This window comes from Heteronotia binoei, chromosome 6 (genome assembly GCF_032191835.1).
Source record: "Heteronotia binoei isolate CCM8104 ecotype False Entrance Well chromosome 6, APGP_CSIRO_Hbin_v1, whole genome shotgun sequence".
In the NCBI taxonomy this organism is placed as follows: domain Eukaryota; kingdom Metazoa; phylum Chordata; class Lepidosauria; order Squamata; family Gekkonidae; genus Heteronotia; species Heteronotia binoei.
In genome coordinates, this window is record NC_083228.1 from 77,968,375 (window position 1) to 77,990,179 (window position 21,805).

General features: G+C 43.2%; 2 protein-coding genes and 1 non-coding gene across 3 annotated transcripts in view; all 3 read left to right on the top strand.

Annotated features, from left to right (window-relative positions):
• LCOR (ligand dependent nuclear receptor corepressor) overlaps positions 1 to 21,805 on the top strand; it is a 93,098-nt gene that overhangs the window by 32,673 nt on the left and 38,620 nt on the right. Inside the window, exons 2-3 of the mRNA XM_060241832.1 lie at positions 14,736 to 14,801; positions 15,210 to 15,289. Coding sequence (XP_060097815.1) covers positions 14,736 to 14,801; positions 15,210 to 15,289 — 146 coding nt within the window. The remainder of the gene's footprint in view (positions 1 to 14,735; positions 14,802 to 15,209; positions 15,290 to 21,805) is intronic.
• Positions 1 to 21,805, top strand: part of LOC132573894 (uncharacterized) — a 118,518-nt gene that overhangs the window by 32,639 nt on the left and 64,074 nt on the right. The window lies entirely within an intron of this gene.
• On the top strand, positions 9,106 to 9,172 carry TRNAP-AGG (transfer RNA proline (anticodon AGG)). Its single transcript has one exon. It is a non-coding gene; the product is annotated as a tRNA-Pro (tRNA).

Sequence of the window (21,805 nt, forward strand, 5' to 3'; positions counted from 1 at the left end):
ATGTCTCTCCTGAATTGGGAGAGATGGGGAGAATTAAATATATAGGTATGAAATAGGTGATAACTGCCTAGGCAGCAGTCCTACAGGGAGATTTTAATGGTGAATAGCATGCTAAATATGGCTCATTGTGGTGGTCTGATTTAATGGCATATGTCACTAGGTTGTTGAGTTACAATAATGATAAAGTAACATGCCATATAAGTGAAAAGTTTAAGGAACTATATGCTTCAAATATTATCAGTTGATTTCACTATGGTCAGATACTCCATGAAGCCAAGAATGCCATGGTGTCGTTTTTTTGTTTCATGTAATTTGTCACTATAGGCAGCAGTGAGGAGACCTTGCACCCTTAACTAATAGTAGCTGGGGCTTAACAAAGCTCCTGTTGACCACCTGTTATAACAGCAATCACCCTGAACAGGAATGCATGAAATAAATCACAAAGTTCATGTGTGCGCACACAGAGCAATTTTATTTCTATCATGAATAATATTCAGTTGCCAAGAAATGCGGTTTATGAAAGTATGATTTATTTTTAATGTTGACTGCTTAAATTTAAATCTGTAAGTGAATTATTTACAGAAAAAGGAGTCCTATCTGATGTAAAGAAAGCTTATTTTTTAATTTTAATTCATTGGTTTTATATATGTTTGTGTGTGTGGATATATATATATAGGTATATATACATATATTGTATGTAACAGAATAACTGCAGTTAATGGCATATGTATATGGTTATGTTTTGAATTTAATAAACATTTAAAATTAAAAAAAGAATAATATACAGTTTCTTGTGGAAAAAAATACATGTTTCAAGCAAATTTGATGGTAAAAAGATACAAGCTTATTTTTCTCACTTGATAGAAGAGGAGGAGACCCTGTTCAACTTGAATATTCCTGTCATGGACCCAGAGGGAGAAAACAGGTTGCTCTTTCTGCTTCTGAGGGGGAGGTAGTACCCTTCTACCCTTCATTTCTTTTCCTGTCTCTGCAAGAGACAGACTGGAGACAGGGCATTTTTATGATGGCACCTTACCTGCCTTCCTCCGTTGAGGTTCATCTGGCATCCATTTTACTGTCTTTTAGGCACCAAACCAATTTTTATCTTTTCACATATTGTTTCACATAATTAGGGGTTTTATCTTTCCAGCTTTTTAATGGTCTGCTTCTGGTCTGAAGTAATTTTTATGAATAGTTTTATTATTTTTATGCTCTGGGTATATTTTTAATGGTTTGTTTTTATATTAGTAATTTATTATGTCAATAATTGTAAACTGCTTCAAGCAGACCTCTGAAGAGGTGGCATTGAAATCTACACTAAAAAAATAGTGACTTGTCTGGAGCTTTTTCAACAAGCTCCCAAAACTCATAGGCTGTTCTCACAAAAGGAGCTGCCTTTCTTGTTACACAGAATTGTAAAGATTCCCCAACTGTCTGCCCCTAAGGCTGAATTAGCAAAAAATTATGAAGATGAGTTTCTCAGAGGTTTTCCCTTCCTGGTTTTTTTTCATAGAAGGTAATAAGGAAAAGTTGGCTGAACATTCCAACCAATGTTTTCATGTTGGGTGTGCAAAATGTTGTATTCCCCCCGAAGTGTCTGTGTTACTTAAGATTTCACTAGTGATAGCCCCAGTGGTTATCTCACCTCCGTGGTGGCACTATCCTAATGAAAAGACTGTGTGGTCAGGGCACATGAAGGGTGTCAATTCCAGTAGACCTTCAGAAGCAACTACTCTTATGGTTCGTGGTTATATTATGTGGTTTCATAAGCTACAGTATTTACTCAAATGCAAGATTAGGAGTTTTTTTCTACATATGTCAAAATAAGAGGGGATGATCTTAGATTTGCATGTTGTGTTTGATAATAAAATCATATTTCTTTATAATGTTTTTTGGGGTCATCTTATACTGGAGCAGATCATTGGTAGTATTGTCTACTCAGACTGGCAGTGGTTCTCCAGTCTCAGCCAGATGTCTTTCACATCATCTACTATGTGGTAATTTTAACTGGATATGCTGGATATTGTGCCTGGGATCTTCTGTATGCAAAGTAGATGCTCTTCTACTGAGCCGCAGCCCCCTTTCCCTGAGAGTCATCTTCCTTTCAAATAAATAAGATATTAAAAGAATATCCCAATCTGGATAGGAAGCCAAAACTACCTTGTCAGACTGGAAAGGACAGGAGCCTTTATGGCTGATGCCAGCCTTGATTCCATACATTTTTCTGCATAGCCATGGTCTCTACTAAGGATGGGCACAGAGCGTGAAAACTGGTTTGTTTCAATTCATGGTTCGTTGGTTTGCCTGAATCGGTGGTTCATTTCATTTTGTGTTTTTAAATTTTCTTAACAAATTGTGGTTCGTTGGTTTGGGGAGGCTAGAAAGCACTAGTGCACCACAGATGTGCCCGGCGTGATATCACCCGGAAGTGACACTGTTGCTCCAGGCACGTTTTCTGGGGTGCATAGCATAACTTCCAGGTGATGTCATCACACCAGGCACATTGCAGCATGTGAGGAGGATCTCCTGCCGATAACGACCCAAACGGCCCAAAAAACAAGCTGCTTTGTTTTGCGAGTCATGCATAGCATGAGTACCTAAACTGATTCAGAACGAACCATGAATGGGCTGTTTTAGGCAAAAATCATTATTTGTACTTTGATTTGTGCCCAACCCTAGTCTCTACTGTAGTTGTTGGCAGAAACCTGTAACTCAAAAACTGGACAGTTGCTGCCTTCTCAAAGTCCTATGAACTCACACAGCTTTTCCTTGGACGCAACCTTGTTGGTAGCACTCTAGAGGACATCCTGATAGAAACAAAAGACAAGAAAAAGACCTTGTCCTTCTCAAAACAAGATGATAGGCTCTATCAAACCTATGGTTCACGGTCCATTTGCCACTACGGAGCCTTACGAAGATTACACAGAGACTACAAGACTTATCTTTCTAGTAAAAGTTCAGACTCTCATTCAAGGCAGGCCTTAAGTTCTCTAACTCAGTGGCCCCCAACCTTTTGGGCACCAGGGACTGGCTTTGTGGAAGACAATTTTTCCACAGACCAGTGGGGGTGCTAGGGTTTTTGCTGCTCTCACCCCATCCCTGCCCCCCATGGGGGTCTTTAAATGAGGAGTGGGCAAAGATCTTTCTTCACTCTGTGGCCGCAGGGCCGGCCGCCTACTAGGCAAGCTAGGCCTCTACCCCTCCCCCTAGGCAAAAATCTGTTTGCCTTCCCAGCCTCCTCCTCCCTCCCTTCTTCACAATTTTAAGGCCCAGAAAGGGACGGTGAAGTGCCACTTTCCTGGGCTCTTTAAGGGCCAACACCCCCCCCCCCCGCCCGATCACTTGATCGGTGTGAAAAACAGTGTTGAAGGCTGGGCTATGCCCCTCTGGTGCACTTATGATCAGCGCTGGGGCGAGTGACCCGCTGAAAATGTGGCACCGCCCTTGCCTCATCCCCACTTTTTTTCTTGGGCTTAGGAACAAGATATTGGATTTATATCCTGCCCTCCACTCCGAAGAGTCTCAGAGTGGCTCACAATCTCCTTTACCTTCCTCCCCCACAACAGACACCCTGTGAGAGGGCTCTCACAGCAGCTGCCCTTTCAAGGACAACCTCTGCCAGAGCTATGGTTGACCCAAGGCCATGCCAGCAGGTGCAAGTGGAGGAGTGGGGAATCAAACCCGGTTCTCCCAGATAAAAATCCGCACACTTAACCACTACACCAACCTGGCTCTGTGGGGAGTGGGGAGAAGGCAAGGGCGGCGGCGCTTTCTCAGCAGGTTGCTTGCCGCTGCTGCCTGCAGCGCTGATCGTGAGCACGCCAGAGGGGCATAGGAAGCCAGCTTTTGGTACAGTTTTTCCCGGCTGTCAGCTGATTGGCGGATAGGGGTGTGGCCTTTAAAGAGTCCAGGTACACGGTGCTTCACCGCCCCTTCCCACGCCTTAAAATTATGAAGAACGAAGGGAGGAGAAGGCACAATGGGTGGGGCATGGCATCGAAGAGGGGGGTAGTGAGACTGCCTGGGTCGCTATGCGCCCTAGGGGTGGCCCTGTGTAGCCCGGTTGCTAACAGGCTGCAGACTGGTACCAGTCCATGGCCCAGGGGTTGGGGACCCCTGCTCTAACTCTAATCACTCTTCTGTTAACAACAAGGAGATCAAGTCCTGCCAACAGTATAAATCACACCAGGTCCCTACTGGTGGAGGGTAGACTGCAGCATTTCATTCAAGTCTGGCTCAATTCTGCTGCATACCACTGGGTAAAAGACACCATGGGCTTTGATCTTCCTCTCTACAATAGTTTCCTGAAATCTCCAGTCTCCCGATGTCAGATAGAGATATGATGCTGTAAACCACTAGACCAGATAGTAAGTGATGTGAAAGACCTCTGGCTGAGACTCTGGAGAGCCATTGCCAGTCTGAATAGACAGTACTTTGAAGAACCAGTGCTATTATCTAGAACCCCAGCTAGTTTAAGGAGAGCCCTTAGAAAGTTTGCTGTGTTCTGTGAAAATGAGCTACTCACAGTCAACTATCAGAAAACTAAAATTGTAGCCTTTGGGAGCAGACTGAAATCTAGGAACTGGGTGATAAATGCCATCAAATCAAACAGGTCAATAGTTTAAAATATCTGGGCATAGTTATACAGGCCTCCGGTTCTAAGGTTAAAGCATAGTAAATATGTCGCCAAGTAATATTGGCAAATGCCATAATGAAAATGTTTTTAATCCCAAGTGGGCATTTCATTCCTGCAGCCCTTAAGTTATGTAAGACCAAATCATTGGAACAGTTGCTTTATCGGACATTTTGAGGACCGCCTACCTCATGCTTTGCCCCACAAGAAAGAGTTCAATCTAAATTTTTAAGAGCTGTTTTGCAAGTTCCAAATTGTATTCCTAATGCCTGGATACGTTTGGAAACAAGCAATTTCAGGATTGAAGCTAAGGTATGTATTCTGTGCATTTATACATGGCTGAAAGGTCACTTTAACCCACAAGAGTTGTTTCCATTGATTCTCCAAGACAATTTTTATCTAGCTGTTCATATCTATATTAATAGAATTGGATTCTCTCATCAGATACTCTTAACATATGGAGCTGAGCAGGTACAAGAGCTGTTTAAACAAAGAACTGAGGATATAGAATATTATTTTTAGTGCATCAAAATTGGGGGCGCTGCTAAATGTCAAAAGCACTACTGAGCTGGCAACGTATCTGGCCTTTGTGGAAGTAAACAGTTTTAGAAAGTAAACAGTTTTAGAAAGGAGCTTACTCTAGCTAGGTGTTCTGCTCTTCCTTCTGTGGTTATCGAGGGAAGGTACAATACAATCTTCTACCCAGAAAGGTTATGCTTTTGTTTCTTAGGGGAGGTTAAGTCTGTAGAGCATATGTTTTTAGCCGTCCATTCTACGAAGGTTCGTCATGGAATTATCACCTCCACTATTTGATACGATTCCTGGTTACATATGTTGTTGTTCAGTCGCACAGTCAAGTCCATACATAAACACAGACAAAGCAAGGCACTGGTTTTTATCTGATAATAATGTTAAGATCACATATGAAGTTGCTATGTTTTGTGCATTAATTATCAAATTACCAGAACTCCACCTTAAAAGTTCTTAAATTTGAATTTTTACTGTTGTATTTTATGCCTGATTGAATTGTAAGTTGGTCTAAAGGCTGTTAAAAAGTTACTACTACCACCACTGCCACCTCTGAGAGATTTAAACTGTTAAGCCTGTTTTGTTGCCTCAGAAGTTCTCCAGTATCTACAGAATATTTTCTTCATTCCCCAAAAACAATGAGGACATGACAGCCATAGTTGATCTTAAATGTATAAACAAATATGTGAAATATTGGAAATTCATGATGGAAACACTCATCATGAGTGTTCACAGAGGCTCTCCAGCCAAAAGACTTTGTGGCATCATAGAATCATAGAGTTGGAAGGGTCCTCTAGGGTCATCTAGTCCAACCCAATCAGTAGATGTATCCAAAGCAAGTAATCATTTACTAGTGTTTTCCCTTCCATAGGAGATCCTTTTCTCCTACCTTCTGCAAGATATAGAGTTCAGGGCCATTCCATTCTGGGAAGTTGTACTGAAACATCTTACCCTTAATGTTGTATTTCTTGTAATAGTGATATCAGCAAAGTGTATCCAGGTTGGGAACCCTTTCCGTTATGAAGAAGATGATGATATTGGATTTATATCCTGCTCTCCACTCCGAAGAGTCTCAGAGTGGCTCACAATCTCCTTTACTTTCCTCCCCCACAACAGACACCCTGTGAGGTGGGTGGGGCTGGAGAGGGCTCTCACAGCAGCTGCCCTTTCCAAGAACAACCTCTGCCAGAGTTATGGCTGACCCAAGGCCATGCTAGCAGCTGCAAGTGGAGGAGCGGGGAATCAAACCTGGTCCGCACACTTAACCACTACACCAAACTGGCTATCTGAAGAGGCTTTGAGTCTTTCACAAAGATCTGGTAGTGATTTGCCTTGATCCCTCTTTTATGCCCAATGTAAACTCATCTTTTCACAGATCTTGGGATATAAAGCTTAAAGCTTGCACATCCTAAAGGAAAAATTGACCCACTAGGGATTGAAGTAGACTGTTATGTATCTATATAAGATGGACAGTTCCCACTAGAAATCAAGACTATTTCTTCACAGCATGTCATCTTTTCATTAGAGACAATAAATCCAAGGCAATACTCAGCATTATCATGGCATATACATCTCAAGATTTACAGCCCCTGAGGGCTGTAGCCCCACCCAATCTATAAGAAGTATCTCTACCTGTGTGTCCTTTAGCACTAACACTTTTGTGGTGGACATCTGTAAAACAACAGTGTGGATCTCTGGATCCACACTTATGAGGCACTATAAAATGAACTCTACTGCCAAAACTACTGCAGCTTTTGGCAGCTTGTCCTTCAGCAGGTGTTCTAATTTGGCCTGGTTGGTAGAAAGATAATGTTCCCTCCCTGTTTTGTTGTGGGCTTTTAAACATCCCAAGCATAATGGGATGTCTTCTTTTCTTTCAAAAGAGAATGGAACATTGGACTTACCATTTGAAGAACAGAATATTTTGGACCCATAAAGTTGTGTGTAGTTTTCTCTTGAGGTCTGTACTCACTTTCCTTGAAGTAACAAGTATTTAGTAGGCTTATAGTCTGCCCTTTCCCGTAAACGGGCTCAGGGCAGATCACAACATGCAGTAATAACAATAAAACGTACAATTTAGAGTTAAAACAATACATTAAAAGTTAAAACAATACATTAAAATTAAACAAGTGGAAACAGTAAAACATTAAATAAAGTGCACCACAGGCGGGAAGGGCACATCATACAGATAAGCAATTATAGGCCCTGATTAAATGATGGTAGTTTTCTTGAATGGACACACCACAGAGTCATTGGATAGCTTTGAAGAGTGAGTGGGCACTCCATCTCTTTCAGCAACCCAAAGAGCAACCTATTTCCTGCCTCTAGGGATCATGAGAGAACGAATACCTAAGCACAAGAGGATGTTTCCTTAAATAGAAGGAACCTTTACAGTATGACCAGTGGTCCATACTTTGCCGTTGGCCTTCTGCCAAATCTTGTGGCTTAAAAAAACAGACTTGTAAAATGCTGAAACGACATTGTGAAATCCTGAAACAATCCCATTTCATTATTGTTGCTTTTTTCCACTAGAGTTTTTCTTTCACAACTATAAATGAATAGTTGTTGTTGTTTGTTGTTGTTGTAATAAATTGTACCCTGCCTTTGTGCCCTCTTCAGGGCCCCCAAGGCAGCTAACATCAAACCGCTAAATAATACAAATGTATCATTAAAACCAACAAAAACACATCATTAAAACAATTAAAACGAAGAGAAAATACACATAAAAACATAAAAATAAAGGGCAAGAAGGGCAGAATCTCTGAGGGCATGTCTGAGATCTTCTACTGGTGGAAGATAGCAACAGAAGGGGATAAGTGAGGTTTTCAGGATAGAGAGTTTTAGAGTTTTGGTGCCATGACCAAGAAGGCCCTTTCCTTGGTGGCACCCACCTAATCTCAGAAGATGTGGGCACCAATGTTTCCTCTACGCTGCGGAGTCCTGTGAGCAAAGATTCTACTTTGTGAGCTACAGCCATTAAAGTTGTGAGCTACTGCATAAATTAGTATGCTCAGGGGCCATTTTTCCTGAACAGGCTGAGCTAAGACAAAAATGTGTGAGCCAGAGGCTAAAAAACTGTTAGCTCACATGAATTCAGCTTTGAGGGAACACTGGTGGGCACCCAAAGGAGAACCCCAGAAGATGACCATGGCCGTACTTGTATGAGAGCAGGAGGTCCTTTGGTTGTGCTGATACCAAACCATATACTTTTTTTGTTTTTGTTCGTTGGGGCGGGGGGTTGTGTGTCTGTTATAACAGACCCCTACTGACCTCTGGTGACTGATCCCTACTGCGGGCATGGAGGATATTCATAGAGGTGGCTGAATAAAGCCTGCCCCACCTCCTGACTGCTTTTATTCCAAGGAGGTCTCCCATCCAAATACTTGCCAAAGTTGACTTTGCTTAGCTTCTGAGATCTGACGGGATCAGGCTTGCATGGGCTATCCGCGTCAGGGCACCATATGGGGCTTTGAAGGTCAACACCAGCATTTAGAATTGGGCTTGGAAGCTACCAAAGGCTACCATAGCTACCAAAGGCCCACCACAAACACAACAACCAGAGTCCAGACACTCAGGCCACTGAAAAATGGCCTGTTCCAAAGCAAACAAACAGAGGCCCAAAACAGCAGCAGAGTAAAGCAGAAATGATTTTAACAAATTCTGCAAAAGTGATTAACACAACCCCAGTCAGGCCAGGTCAGAGCCACCCCTTCCCCCCCCCAGCAGCCCCCCCCCCCAAACCACCCAGACACCTACCCAAGGAAAACAGGTTTTCTAAAAGATAGAAACAAAAACCTGCTTATAAAAATTCTCCAATCCCCTTCCCCACAATAAAGAAAAAAAAGAAGTCTCTCACCCAGTCAGATGCTGAAGTCCGAATTCAGGATCAGGATCACCACACCAGGCCACAAGAGAGCAGAGCAATGGAGCGCTTTGGGAGGGACGGTGGCTCAGTGGTAGAGCATCTGCTTAGGAAGCAGAAGGTCCCAGGTTCAATCCCTGGCATCTCCAAAAAAGGGTCCAGGCAAATAGGTGTGAAAAACCTCAGCTTGAGACCCTGGAGAGCTGCTGCCAGTCTGAGAAGACAATACTACAATAATCAGACCAAAGGTTTGATTCAGTATAAGGCAGCTTCATATGTTCAAAGCAGCAGAGGCACCAGCTCACAGTCTCTCTATGGCAACAGGAACAGCAATGGAGTCCAGGGGGCAAGAGATGGTAAATACCCTCTCTCTGCCCATGGACAGAACAGAACAGTTTGAAAATAAATTGTTCTGTTCTCTGATTGGCTTGAGGGGGAAAACATGAAATCCCATTGGAGAAGTGCAGTTTCTCCCTTCCCCCTGCAGAAACAGCCCTGCAGGGTCCTGCAAAGCCACAAAGTTGCACTTTGCAGAAATGCATGCCTCTGATTGGTCAGAGGCCTCTTCCTTCCCCCCCAGCCAGAGGCGGGAAAAGGCCAGGGAAAGGCGGGAAAGGCAATCACAGACTGCCTTTTGCCTTTCCCTATCGAAAACAATGGAAGGAATAGCTTTACCGAATATTTCCAAATATTACCATAAATATTTGGAAATCAGGTATTTGGAATTCAAAAATAGACTCAGATGCCTATCCAGAATACCTGTTCCCAAATTTTTACCGAATTGGCTCTATTCGGTAAAAATTCGGTAAACCTTTATCCGAATTGACAGCCCTCTTTGGAAGCTAAGTGGTAGATGGACTGAGGCTAGAGTTTATGATTCCTATATCCTACTTCTGTCAACATCCTGATTGCAGCATTTTGTACAAGTTGAAACTTCTGAACACCTTTCAAGGATGGACCCATGTAGAGGGCATTGCAGTAGTCTACTCGAGATGCAGTGGGGGCATGCTTAGGAAGGGCTGTAGCTGGTTAACCAGTCAAAGTGGATAAAAGTGACTCTTGGCCACAGCTGCCACCTGCTCATCCAACAGTAGACCTCGGTCTGGGTCCAAGAGCACCTCCAAACTATGGATTTACAGACAGATTTGAGTGCCATCCACATACTGATGGCAACCTAGTTTCATATTTCCGTATGACCTAACTCAGTGGTTTTGTGTTAGAAGTTTAAAAACAGGAGAAAAGATGGAGCTTTGTGGGACTCTAGAGGTTCATGGACTTGAGCAACAGTGCCTCAGGTCTAACTTCTGAAACGTGTCTTCCATGTAGGAATGGAATCACTGCAAAACTGTGCTTTGTAGTCCTAGCCTAGAAAGGCAGTCTGGAAGGATACCATAAAAAGCTGCTGAGAGGTCCTGGAGAAATAACAAAGTTGAACTCCAGGCTATCAACTGCAGTTGTTTCAGTCCCATAACCAAGCCTGAAACCAGATTGGAAAGGCTCAAAACAATCTGCTTCACTCAGCAATGCTTGAAGTTGGACAGCCACTACCTGTTCAGTCATCTTGCTCAAGAATGGAATATTAAACACTGGTAAATAGTTACTGAAATCTCCTGGGCCCATGATAGGCTCCTTTAGTAAAGGACACACAACAGCTTGTTTCAGGACTGGGGTGACCACCTCTTCTCTCAAGGATATGTTCACTATCTCTTGGCCACAGCCATCCAGCCTCTCTTGGCAGATTGAAGTAGCCAGGAAAGGCAAGGGTCATGCAAGTTGGGTCATACCTGTCCATAACCTCCGATTGAATACATTAAAAAGTATCCCAAATAACTGGACAAGTTGGCACCCTGCACTCCTTTCATTGCTAATGCAGAGTTTAAATTGGTGCGGGTGTGAGATATTTCATCTGCTACATGTTGGGCGAAATGGTTACAAGTAGAAGAAGAAGAAGATATTGGATTTATATCCCGACCTCCACTCCGAAGAGTCTCAGAGCGGCTCACAATCTCCTTTATCTTCCTCCCCCACAACAGACACCCTGTGAGGTGGGTGGGGCTGGAGAGAGCTCTCACAGCAGCTGCCCTTTCAAGGACAACCTCTGCCAGAGCTATGGCTGACCCAAGGCCATTCCAGCAGGTGCAAGTGGAGGAGTGGGGAATCAAACCCGGTTCTCCCAGATAAGAGTCCGCACACTTAACCACTACACCAAACTGGCTGTAGGCTGTCTTCTGCTGCAAGCCTAGATCCCAACAGGTCTCTGATGCACTGGAACAGCTTTTCTGACCTACACTGTGCAGATGCCACCATTACTGCCATGGAATATATTTTAAAATGAGCTTTCATCTGTGTCTTATTGGATTTGGCCTAAGTATCCATCCACTTTTGCTTTAGCTGTTTCCCTTGCAGCCCCTCAGAAATCAAGGACCCGCATGGACTCCAATACTAAGTGTTTGGGAATGATCATGTCAGGTGGCCAAGTCATTTTATCATTCCATAGGTCAGCCAGGGTATTGATCAGAACAACAGCCATGTCAACAGGAAAATTGCCATGAGCAGCCAGAAAACTATTTGGATCCATCTGGGTCCAGGGGAGGATAATTTTAATAGAACCTCCTCCCCCACAGAATCTTGTTATCCCTGTATGTCTAAACTCAACCATGAAAAAAGGAGCCATCATCTATTCTCCAGCTTCAAATCACGTCATCCATTCCAATACCAGACCAAGAGTGTGGCCTGCACAATGTGTAGGACAATTACGGTACCTTAGAGGTCCATGGTAGTCATGGAGGTCATGAAATTCTGAGCTGTTTCTGACAAGACAGCCTTAGCATGAATGTTGAAGTTCCCCAAGAGAATGTCCCTAGGGATTCTGAACACCCCAAAACAGTCTCTGTCAGCTCAAGCAGGGAGGGGAGACTGTGAAGCAGTGGGATGGGTGATATAACAACAGAATTCCAAATCTGTTTTTGAATCCCAGATTTGGTACACAGTCCCAAAACCAGAAGTATCCTGGATGGGGTACTATGGGGGTGGGGTGGGGATAGAGGTCTTTACACCACAATAACACCACTTTCCTCACCCACCAGACCTATGCTGATAATCACCAAATGCACTGGGGGACACAGTGAGGAAGGGTAAAATCCCTATAATACATACCTGGTTAGCCCTCTATTTTTCCTGTTCCTGACTGGGCATTTAACAGCAAGATTTTAAAGCCTTGAAAGTTGTTGATATGGTTACTAACATCACCTTGACTTGAAGAAGAGCCAGAAAGGGCAATAGTACACAGATGTCTATTTTCCCTTCCCCTCTCTGGCCAGCTTTTCACCCAGCTACCCCACACGCTATGAATACCTGAAGTACCATAATCTGTTTGCAGATGATGAAGGTATAAGTATAGGAATTAACAATTGTTTCCTTTTGAGAACTAGGAAAAAATTATGTCTATCAAATAAAAATCCAGTGTAGATGAACTAAAGAGGGGGTGTTTGTAGCTTTTAAGACCTAAGAAAGAGAAAGAAATCTTGACCAAAAGGAAAGCATGATCTTTTAGGATCTTTATAGTAATGTGTGTGTGGTCTGTTGTGTCGGAATGCTGGCCTTAGAATATTAAGAGATTAACATAATAAGTCATATTCTAACATTGCTGGTTTCCTTTCTGCAGTATGTTGGGTTTTTATTGGTCTGTATAACAATTCTGCCAAGTCCTTAAAATAATTTTTGAATGTATTCGCTGTTGCCTTATTTGGCTTTTTTGATGTTGAGTATTGCATATACGCTCTTCTGCTGTTGCTATGCAACTGTTAAATCTAATATTTAATATTAATAAAAACCAAGTGATGTTACTATTGGTGAGAACAATGAACTGAGCAAGGTAGGATTGCACTGTCCAGGCTCTGTAACCAGTTTTGCAGGCATTGTGACTGCACTGTTGTGTGTGTGGCAAACTAATTGACAATTAATGTTATAAATAATATAAAAGGTTAAACTTTTTTTAGAAGTCAGTTCTGTGCACAGCTGAAATGTTCTGTGTCTGAGTGCCAACATATTAGGAGCTAACAATGCATACAACAGAGCTCAGATTTTATTTATTTTGTGAAGAATTCCACTGGGTAGCAGGTGCTTCTCCAGTCCAAATTTCCTGTTTGTTACATGGCTTTTATTTATATAGTTATTGGGTTTTGTGTGTTGTTTTAAAGACAAGCCTAGTATTTGTTTCAGTTTCATACATCTCTGTTGGATGTATAGCAGGCCCCTTAGATGAATAGGCAACCAGATTTCTGGGATTCTTCCTCCCCCTCTCCCCAGCCGTGAGGCTTTTACAGCCCTGATTGTGCCTTAGTTTTCCTATAAGGATTATCAGAATTTTTCTAGAGTTAGGAGAGGGACCTCTGACTATAGTGCCAATCTGAATGTCAAAATGCTATTGTGTGCTTGGATTTATCATGTTTACTTGTGTAAACACTGTTCCTGCAGTTCCTTGTTTTTTTTGGTCTCTATTTTTTCTCTCCTTCCTCTTCTGCATGTCCCTAGTAGTTCTATCATTAGTTAATCATCATTGATCCAAATAACAAATAAGCTTTGTGTTACCTTAAACAATAGCAAATTTTCAGGGCATAAGGTTTCATATGCCAGAAACTATTTTGGAATATATCTATGCTGCTTTTGCTGGTTGCATTCTTTAGTAGCCTTTTTAACAGCTAAAGGTTAAATGAGAGTTCTTCTGGAGTTGTGAATCCTATAGGAAATGATTATAATGCTCAGATGTTGCATTATGGTTCTTGCTCATGCCTAATAAATGAAAGAACAGCTTTTCCTACATTGATCTGTAAGCCTGTAAACTGATGGAAACAGTTGTTGTACATAGTTCTGTATCATGCAAGATTACAACTATTTCTGGACCACATTTTCAAGCTTACTTTTTTCCTGTTCTTGCTCAATTTCAAATATTTTACAAAAGATAAATATTAGAAAACAGCACTATTGGGAGAAGACAGAAAATTTACTGCCAAATCCAAGAAATCTCATCTTTTAGTGTAATCTCTAGCAGAATTGACAGTGGTTTCTTTTAAAAATGACCCTTTCCCAGTACTTATGTCTTTTCTCTCATATTCTGAGTATTGGGTAACTTGAGCTGCCATATTGTTAGCAGCAAGTCTTGATTTAGATTAACATTGAATTTACATTTACAAATAGTGGCAATAATTGAGAGGAGGTGTAATCTTTTAAAATAGAACTCACCACCTCTCTTTTTAAAAAATAGTAGTAATCGAGTTTACACAATGCACACACTGTATTATAATGCTTTTTTGTCCTTAGTAATTTTTCCTTTTGTAAGAAATTCTAAGGTTTGAAGGTGGAAGAGAGCTGCAGTATAGGGGCAAATATATACATTTTTGAGTTGATAGACTAAAATGAGCTGGGTTTATTTGAAGAAGAAATTGAATTAATTACATTGACTCAAACTTTTTTCCATTTCTGCTAAATTATTTTGCTTGGTGATCACCATTGCTTTTTGAATCTGTAAAATATTGTATTTAAATGAAACTTCATCCTTTTTCAGTTTAATTATCACAGCTGACTGGTAGTTCTTAAAAATACAGTGTAAAAACATACACAGCTTTGTTCTAGGAGCAGATACATATAGGACTTAATTTTCTGGCAAGAAGCATGCATAATCTAGAAAACTAACAATTTTTTCTTTGCTTTTAGGATTTGAAAGTATTCTAGAAGGGCTGTTTGGACCTGAATTATTAAAAGATCTCAGTTTTTTTAAAGGTATTAATTTTTTTGCCTTGATCTGCATTTCTAATGACAGAATCAACCTCTGTTCTGCCTCTAGAAAACGTATGTTACCTTGGTGATTTGTGCTTTTTCCCTCCCCCCAGGCAATGCTCACAGTTAGTTTCATATTGGCTAAAATTACTAATGAGCGTGCCTTCATCTCTGTATAGCTGGCAGTAGTTTTGGCGTTGCTTAGAAAAATCAGCTTTTTTTGTAGGCGAAAATTATACTTTTGTAACACTATGGAGATTAAAGCATGACAGCATTCAGACCTGCCTGTCCTAAATTGTGGCAAAAGACTTATAAAACAGGTAATGAATTCGAAAAATGCTTTTATTTGACTGTACGTGAAATATAGTTTTAATGGATATGAAGTAACTTGTTCTTTTCTCTTATTCACAGACTTTGAGCCTGAAGGTGTCTCTGATTGGTCTTTTGATGAAAATTGTCTTTTCTGCTGTTTGAGAAGAGAGAAAGTGAAGGTAATAATGCATTCATGTTCAGTTTTTGCAAGGATTTAGGTTTTTGATGACTTTATTCTTAGTAATGTAGTAGTAATTGTACAATAGTCTGTGCTGCATTCTCCATTCTTCCCTCTATCTCCCCCCCCCCCCCCCCCAAATGGTGTTGGATAAGCAAAACTAGGCATAGGAAACTTTCACCTTTATTTTATTCTGTTTTATAATGGTAGAGGGCAGTTAAATTCTTCACTACATGGGAACAAAGGGCAACAAATGCCTTCAGTTGTTGCTTGCTATGAGGTTCACTCTGTAGCAACTACAGGTATTTAGCTTGTAATTGTGATTGTCCCACAAAGCCCTATTTCCTATGCTAAGTGGGGATCTTTTCTTTTTTCTTTTTATCATGTCTGCCATGAGGCTGTTTCATGGGTATACATGAATATTTCATCTACCTACAGTGTGACTGAGGCTTTTTGTTTCTTTGCTTGTGCTTCTTGAAACAGTTGTTCGTATGTGGGAAAAATTTCATTTGGTGGGGACTGGTTGGTTCTTTGTGTATTCATCATTCTCAGGGCTGGCACCAGGGGGTCTGGTGGCCTAGGTCCTGCTCCTGGCAGACCCAGGAAGGTGAGGGCGACAGGGTGGGGTGCATGTGTGCTCCTTGGAGCCTGCCTCCCCTTGCAAGGGAAGGCAAGCTTTGAGGAGTGCCAGAGCCCCCTGCCATGCAACCCTCACCTACCTGGGTCTGTACTGTTCCAAGAACGTGAGAGCAGTGGGGTGACGCATGAGCTCTTTGGAGTCTGCCTTCCTTGCAAGGCTCTGAGGAGCACACATGCCACTGTGTTGCCCCGCTGCTCTTGCCTTCCCGGGTCTGAGAGCAGCAACGTGTGCACTCGCAGCCTGCTCTCTCTTGTTGCAGAAGACTTCTGCAGCTAGGGAAGGCAGGCTCTGAGGAGCACACACTTGGGAAGGGAGGGGGTGCCCGCCCTGTGGATCAGGTGGCACCCTAGGCAGCCACCTACCTGGCCTACTGGGATGCGCCAGGCCTGATCATTCCTCAATTCGTGATGTGAAGGCTCTGGTGGAAATGTTATGGAAAATGCCTCTTTTATATTTTATTTTTAGAACAAGAGTAGTGCATTTTAGGGCAGGTTTTTAACGTATTTGTTTTAGTTTTACATTTCTCCTTTAGATGTTTTCTGCTTTAACAGCTATGCAAACCCAGTTTACAGTGTTAGGTTTCTGTATACTGTAGAGAAGTACAATTCAAATGTTCTTGTCTGCTTCACATTTTTACGTCTTCTGCAGGTACTAGTCTGTGCTTGAAAATATACATACCATATCAAGAAATAAACATGAAAGAGTAGAGGTGCTTATTTCAGTCCTTGGTGTCTTCATTTCTGTAAAGTCAAGGAAATAAAAACCCTACATTGGAAAATGTTGATCTTTCAACAGTGTGCAGCCCTGGCACCATGGTTGTTCTAAGGAGGGAGACATTGGACACAAACACCTATCTGCAAGGCCCTGCACACATTATGATTATACTGGAATGCATAGTAGACCCGCCAACATCCATCTGTCACAGAGAAGCATGCTTCTAATGCTTCTTTTCTTGGTGTAAAAAGACACAGCAAACTGCAGAATATGATGCTTCCATGGTCCACTGACACACATGATATGATGCCTGTGTACAGAGTGTGAAAAATGGGGGGAACCACCCATTCCTTCATTCCCTAGGAGCTGTGATTACCAGAAGTCCTGGAGCTGACATACCCAAGTAAACTCTGCAGATGTGGGTTTGTATCCCTGCCCTGCAGGCACACTGCCAATCCAGCATGGCTACTCCAGCCACAGCATTCCCAAGCTTCTGTAGCTCACCCAGCACAAGCTACTACAGTGACCCACCCAGAACTCTTGACTGAGCTTGGATCTCAGCCGGTGTGGCATGCAAGTTCACCAGTCTTTGCCTGGCAAGGGGAATACAGACACTGAGGCAGCAACAAGAAAACATACAGCTGTACCAGGCCCATAGCCAGAAAAATTTGGGTGGGGGGGGGCCTAGGGTATAAACATTTTTTTGGGGGGGGGCAGTTGTTGCTCTCATGCTCGCTCGCTCTCTCATGTGCTCTCTCTCATTCTTGTTGCTGTTGCTCTCTTGTGCTCTCTCTCATGCTGTCACTCTTGTGCTCCCTCTCTTGCTGTCACTCTTGTTCTTTCTTTCTGTCTCTCGTGCTGTTGCTCTTGCTGTCTCGTGCTCTCTCGCTCTTGCCATTGTGCTCTTGTGCTCTCTCTCTTGCTGTTGCTTTCTCGTGCTCTTGCTCTCTCTCGTGCTCTCTCTCCCTCCCTTTTCCTTGGGTCTTGTTGCTGGCTGTATGAATTAGAAGCATATTGGAGGTCCTCCAATGGTGGGACCCTACAGAGCGGGGGGGGGGGCTTAAATAGAGTGCCCTTCCTGTAGCTACAGGCCTGAGTTGTACCCTTACCAATGGCAGCTCCACAGTCTGTCCCCTGGTAAATCACTGGGGGAAGGCACCCATGTGGCAAATGGGTGGCATGAGTTTGATTTTCAGTTATGGAGACACTGGCCAAAAGGCGAAGTTCATTTTTTGTCCAGCAACCAGCTAAGGAGCTGTAAAATAGGAGGCAAAGACTGGACTAGAACCCACAGTTCCAGCACTTGTGAAAAGTTCTTAAATTGCTTTCCCAACTGGGCATACAGGATCAAGATACATGGCAGAGCATGAGGCATCCCCCGGCAGCCCTGTTGTTCTAACTCAATTATATGGAGCAGAGGCAGGAAAGAGTGCGAGGGTGGGTATGAGTATGGTCTACATGAGTATGGTGCCATTCATGGTACTGGAATGCCAGCATGTCTGCCAGCTCCCCCACCCCGTACTGGTACCAACTGTTGTGTGCAGTAAAATAGTTGTGGCAATACGCAGTAGTGGGTTTAGTGGTAGAGAGAAATGGTTCCAGCAGTCTGAGGTGGAAGCTGGGACTGTCACATCCATGCTTACCTGATTGGGGTGCATTCTCCCTCTGAGGTGGAGGCCACCTCTGTGGGTGATTCCCATCCATCCTTCAGGGAGGCAGGAAATACTTTTTTCTACTTCCTGTTAGAACCTTCAGAATGACCCTCCCTTCAGTTCTTCCATCCCAAGATCTTCAACCTCATTTGCCAATACGTAGGACATCCTCTCCTAAACCAGCTTGCATCAAGCACCAATCATCAGCTTCCTCGCTTCTTTCAGGAGGTATTACTGCATGAAGATGCGCTCATGTCTCCCTGCCCCAAGACTCGTCTTCACTTCCCTCTGCTTCTCATTCCCAAGACCATCTGCAGGATTTGGGAGCAGGAGGCCAAAGTCATACTAGTGGCTCCTCATTGTGCTCATCATCCTTGGCTCTTGACAATTACAGAAATCTGTTCTCCTCTGTCTATTCCATTGTCTCCAGACATGCTTAGTCAGAGTCTGATCTGGCATCCCCAGCCATACTGGCTTCATTTTCCCACTGGAGATTGAGTGCAAAATGCTCTCGGATCTAGGTTACTCTTCTGAGGTAACAGACACTATCCTTTCCTCCAGGTGCCAATCACATTTGCAACACTATCTGGACAGCTTTTGTGAGATGGTGCAAACAAAACCAGATCGAACTGTTGCACCCTTCACTGTTTTTCTGTGTTAGTCTTTCTCCAGGATGGTCTGACATAAGGTCTAAGGTCCTCCAGTATCCACAGACGGATTGCTGCCCTTACAACAGTGCTTCCTGTTTATGGAGGATACAAGCTGACCAAACATCATGGCCTGTGTTTTCCTGCAAAATGCTATGCTTTAGGCTCCTCCTCTGGTACATCACTGTCCTGTTTGGAGGTTACAGTATCATCTGCCCTTGCAAAGTTTCCCTTTGAGCCTTTCAGGGAAGTTGGCCTGTAAGTGCATATGATGACTCTATTTTTAATTGTTGTAACCTCAGCTCACAGAGTCTTAGAAATTAGTGTCTTATCTGTAAAATCAAACCTTTAATCCATCACACAGATAAGGTAGTGTCAGGGCTGATACAACATTTTTGCCTAAAGTTTATTTGAATTTTCACAGATCACAAGAGATCTATCTTCCCACATTTTGCCCACAGTCCAAGCATCCCAAGGAATTTGTGTGGCATACCATGGACATCCACAGAGCGCTCGGTATCTACATTGCAAGGACAGAGTCTATCAGGAAAACAGCTACTTCAGCAACATATCACCCTCCAGATCTGGTCAAATGTCTAAGACTTCCATTAGCTTAGTTCTCAAGGCTTGTTGTCCCAACCAGCTCCAGTTGAGACTTGGTGAGTTGCCTGCCCCCGCCCCCGAAGCGACAGTCTGCCCCACTCTCACTGGCAAGCTGACCACCCTGCTACCCGCCTGAGGGCCCAGCACGCACCCCGATAGCGGAGAGGGTCGGGGGAGACCCACGCCAGCCCTGCCAACGTTGGGGGTGGAACCCCGACATCCAAAGCTCGCCGCTCAAGGTCTGGGTCAAGCTCAGCCTTACCTGCAGAGGAGGAAAGATGCCTTGATGAGGGAGAAGAAGAGAGGGGAAGATGCGCCGCTTACCAAGCCCCAACTGCCAGGAGAAGAGGTGGGAGCCACTTCCCAAACCGTGGCAGCAAGTACCGCCATGTCAATTTCCAGTGGCGACAGTTGAGTGCTCCCACAGCCCGAGTACCAGCTGACAATGCCCAGTAGACCTTGCCCCCCGCATCTGAGCTTAAGAAGGGGGGGTGGGGCCAACAAGAGGGAGGAGGCAGGAATTGGGAAGGTCACCTGAGGTGAATAAAAGGAGGCCAGCCCACCCTGGGAGACATGGGAGGAGCGTGACACCTGTATTATTGTGGTCTACAAGGCTTCTGGCTGGAGACACCTACCAGAATTATGGCACATTTCTTGTGTAAATCATCCCCCAACGCAGCCCTACTCAATGGAGCACTGATGGAAGAAGCTTGTAAAGCAACTGCATGCTTTTCCATTTCCACTTTTGTTTGTCAATTCAAGCTGAATTGTTTGGCTTCAGCTGATGTTGCGGTTGGAAGAAGAATTTTGCAGCACACCGCGATAACAGCCAATGATGATGACCTACCTGTCTAAGGGACACTGCTCTGGGAGGTCCCACAGAGATGGCCTCTGCCTCAGAGGGAGAATGACCATTCGTGTAATTACTGTGAAGGGCCCTTCTCCTCTGAGGTCAGGAGGCCATCTTGGCCCTCCCATCATCATCAACATTCCTGTTTCTATGTGCTGTTCTCTTCTTCTTGCCTTTCTACACTGTATCTCACTGGGTATTGTTATGTGGGCATTAATGTTCTTGTTCAGTGTTTTTCTTTAACAGAATTAGAGTATTACTTGAATTACGGTTACTGCTTTCGGAGTCCCAAAACTGAAGGGAGGGTCATTCTGAAGGTGCCAACAGGAAGTAGAAAAAAGTATTTTCTGCCTCCCTGAAGGATGGATGGGAATAACCCACAGAGATGGCTTCCTGACCTCAGAGGAGAAGGACCCTTCACAGTAAACCCCTACCCTGTAAGATGGCTGCCTACATAGAGACCAAAGAGGCGCAAGGGCAGCAATAAGTAATATTTGGCACTAACAGCAAAGAGCAAATGACTGTCAGAGTTCTTGTGGTTCCTTGGTGGGGTCTATAGTTCTCCCCCCCCCCGGCCCCGCACTTCGATGGCGGTTCCTTCATGGTAAGCTGCTCCTGTTGGGGGACACAGACATAGCATAGCCATTGAGCCACACCCATCCCTTTGCAGGGACTACAGTAGAACTGTGTCTGCACTGCCTGCTAAGGCAGGCTGTTCCATGGAGTGCTGTTTATGCAAAGCAGTAGGTTATGTTCATTGTTCAAATGACATGAGAGTTTTGTGTGGCTGATTTTGTCTACAGTTATGATGCCAGGATTGTGTGGGATGGTAGATTACTGAAGAGATCAATGTTGTTGTAAAGTTTAATTCAATGTCTATATTTACTGATAGCCTTTTAATATTGTCATTTGTTGTGCTGGGGGCAGACACTAGTCTTTGCAGAGAGTTGGAAGCAGTTTGAATGAGTGAATGTTGCTTGCATACTACTCCACTAATGCTTCTGACAAATAGATCTTGTTTTTTGTTTGTTTCTGGATAGTGCCGCTTCTCTGGAAAGGAACCTGTTTTTAAGAAACAGGGTTGTTGGGTTTTTTGACACAAATTTGTTTCATTTATTGCAGAGTTCATTTTGGAAAGGTTATGATTTTCCCAGCAGGCAAATACATAGGTATATTTAGTGCAGCAGCTTGCTGCTTCATCTCTAATACAATAAATGTACTGATGAATAAAATGATTTTTATATCATAAATATACCAAAAGTACAATTTTGTGCATAAACAATATTGTGTATAACTTAGTTAATGACCTTAAAGTGAATTAAGATCTTGTACCAAAATAAGTACTGGATGTTTCAAATGGGTCTCTTAACACAGATTTTCTGGAAAACATGTTTCCTCCCCGTCAGAACTT